General features: G+C 64.4%; 1 protein-coding gene across 1 annotated transcript in view; it reads left to right on the forward strand.

Moving 5' to 3' along the window:
* The window catches only part of LOC113488137 (2-oxoglutarate dehydrogenase, mitochondrial-like), an 83,236-nt gene extending 80,861 nt beyond the window's left edge, over positions 1-2,375 (forward strand). Inside the window, exons 23-24 of the mRNA XM_026863164.1 lie at positions 939-1,127; positions 1,742-2,375. Coding sequence (XP_026718965.1) covers positions 939-1,127; positions 1,742-1,852 — 300 coding nt within the window. The 3' untranslated portion in view covers positions 1,853-2,375. The remainder of the gene's footprint in view (positions 1-938; positions 1,128-1,741) is intronic.
* The last annotated feature ends 6 nt before the right edge of the window (positions 2,376-2,381 follow it).

Consider the following 2,381-nt stretch of genomic DNA (forward strand, 5'->3'; position numbering starts at 1 on the left):
GGGGGGTTCAGTCTGGAGAAGAGGAGGCTGAGGGGAGACCTCCTGGCCCTCGGCAACTCCCTGCCAGGAGGGGGCAGAGAGGGGGGATGAGTCTCTGGAGCCAAGGCCCCAGCGCCAGGCCCCGAGGGAATGGCCTCAAGCTGCCCAGGGCAGGGTCAGGCTGGCTCTGAGGAAGGATTTCTGTGCAGAAGGGGCTGTTGGGCGTTGGAATGGGCTGCCCAGGGCAGGGGGGAGTCCCCGGGATCCCGGGAGGGGTTGAAGAGTCGGGCTGAGCCAGCGCTGAGGGATCTGGTGGGGTTGGGAACGGTCAGGGGGAGGGTCATGGTTGGGCTGGAGGAGCTTCAAGGGCTTTTCCAACCCGGATGATTCTGGGATTTTCACCTCTTTTGACGCCCACACTCCCACCCATGGGGCAAGCCCCAGAGGAGCCCAGGCAACAGCTCCTTCTGGGTTAGCGAAACGCGACATGGCAGCGCTGCAGTGCAGGAGCCCCAGCCTTAGCCCCTGCTGGGCAAGGGCCTCTTCATCTGATGGATCCTTTGGGCTCTCAGCTCCTGGGTGGCTGCAGACGAGCCAGCCTGGCTCTCTGGGCCCTGGACCATGTTGCTGCTGCTGCTGCACCAGCTGTGCGGCTCCAGGCCAGCGTTACCTGCGCGGAGGATGCCTGTCCCTGCCTCAGACTGTGGCATGGGCCAAGGTTTCAGCTGCACTGTCCGTCCCAGAGGCCTGAGCAGGGGCTGTGAAGGGCCACGTTAGAGCTGTGCAGAGCCCTCGGACCACCGAGGGAGGAAGGGCCGAGTGCTTCTGCCCCTCCACCAGCCATGAAGGGGGCTTGGTCAGTGGCTGCCATGAAGGTGTGGGGCAGGTGGGGTGTCACACATCCCAGGGACAGGACAGGGGCTCCTCTCCCCACTCTCTGACCCACACCTCGTCCTCAGATCAACCTGAACAAAGGAGACGAGTATTGGTGGAACGCCATCCTGGAGGGCGAGGAGCAGATCGACATCGACAAGATCAACAAGGAGCGCTCCATGGCCACGGTGGATGAGGAGGAGCACGCTGTGCTGGACCGCCTCACCTTCGACTATCACCAGAAGCTGCAGGGCAAGCCCCAGAGCCATGAGCTGGTAAGTGCTAGCCACCCCGCGCCATCAGCACAGCCCTGCCACGTGCCCTCTGGCTCCTCCGTGGGTCCCATCTCTGATAAAAGGGCTGGAGCATGGGGCAGCTCACATCTCAGCTCATCTCAGAGCTCCTCACCCAGCGTCCCCCCACATCTCCATTTTGGGGAGGTGAGATTCTGCTAGTCACTGTCTTTAGCCTGCAGGCTCCCGTCTTCCCTTTCCCAGTGCCTTGGCAGGTGCCTGTGAACCCAGACCCTGCTGTGCTGGTCCCGCACCGCCAGGCTTCCCCTCGGCACTGCTGCCTCCCCGCTCTGCTCCGGGTTCATCCCGCGCAGGTCCGGGTTCAGCCGGAGCGTGGAGCCACCATTCACCGCCCATCGCTGCCTTCGGCCCCGTGTGCCCTGGGCGGGCGAGAGGGGGGGTGGGGGGGTGAATCAGGGCGTTGGTTGTGTGCCCTTGGGAATCGCTGCTGTCGTCACCCAGGGTGGAGGGGTGCCCGTTGCTGAACCCTCACGACACCCTGCGATGCATTGGGGGGCCCACGCAGCCTTGACACCTGCGGGCTGAGCCCATACCCGTCAACCCCGGCCTGATGGGAGCCTGTGGCCTCTTTGCAGAAGGTGCACGAGATGCTGAAGAAGGGCTGGGACACCGAGGGCTCCCCCTTCCGCGGCCAGAAATTCGACCCCTCCATGTTCAACATCTCCCCTGGTGCCGTGCAGTTTTGACGACGGCGAAAAGCAGCCAAGAACCGAAGTGGGGAGAGGAGAAACTCACCTGGACACCCACCCGGGACCCTTGCACCCGACTCTGGTGATCGTAACCCCCTCGCCAGCCCCCTCCCAGTGCCCTGCGCCGGCACCGGGCCCGATTTGCTCTGCGTGCGGGGAAACCTGGCGAATGCAGATTTACGTCCCGTCACCAAGGCAACCCGAGCGGCTGGGACCCTTCTCCTCTCCTCGCCTCGCGCTGGCGACGGCTCTGTTGTTTTTCCGGAATTAGACAGAGCTCGTTGGGTGACATAATTATTATTTCTGGTGGCTGAGGATGCTTCTTTTTGGGCTTCTGGGGGTGCAGATCCCTCCCCGCCCTGGCAGTGGGGCTGTGCTCTCCGCAGCCCCGAGTACGGGCAGCAGGGATGGGAGGGGGCACGTGGGGGGAGAGTCCGTCCCTGCCTGCGCCCTGCCTGCCTGGCACCCCCAACTCCCCTTGCTGGGCCCTGCTCTGGGGTCTCCAGTGCTGCGAGGGTGGGGGGGG

Source organism: Athene cunicularia, assembly GCF_003259725.1.
Source record: "Athene cunicularia isolate RWA chromosome 22 unlocalized genomic scaffold, athCun1 chr22_part2, whole genome shotgun sequence".
Lineage (NCBI taxonomy): Eukaryota > Metazoa > Chordata > Aves > Strigiformes > Strigidae > Athene > Athene cunicularia.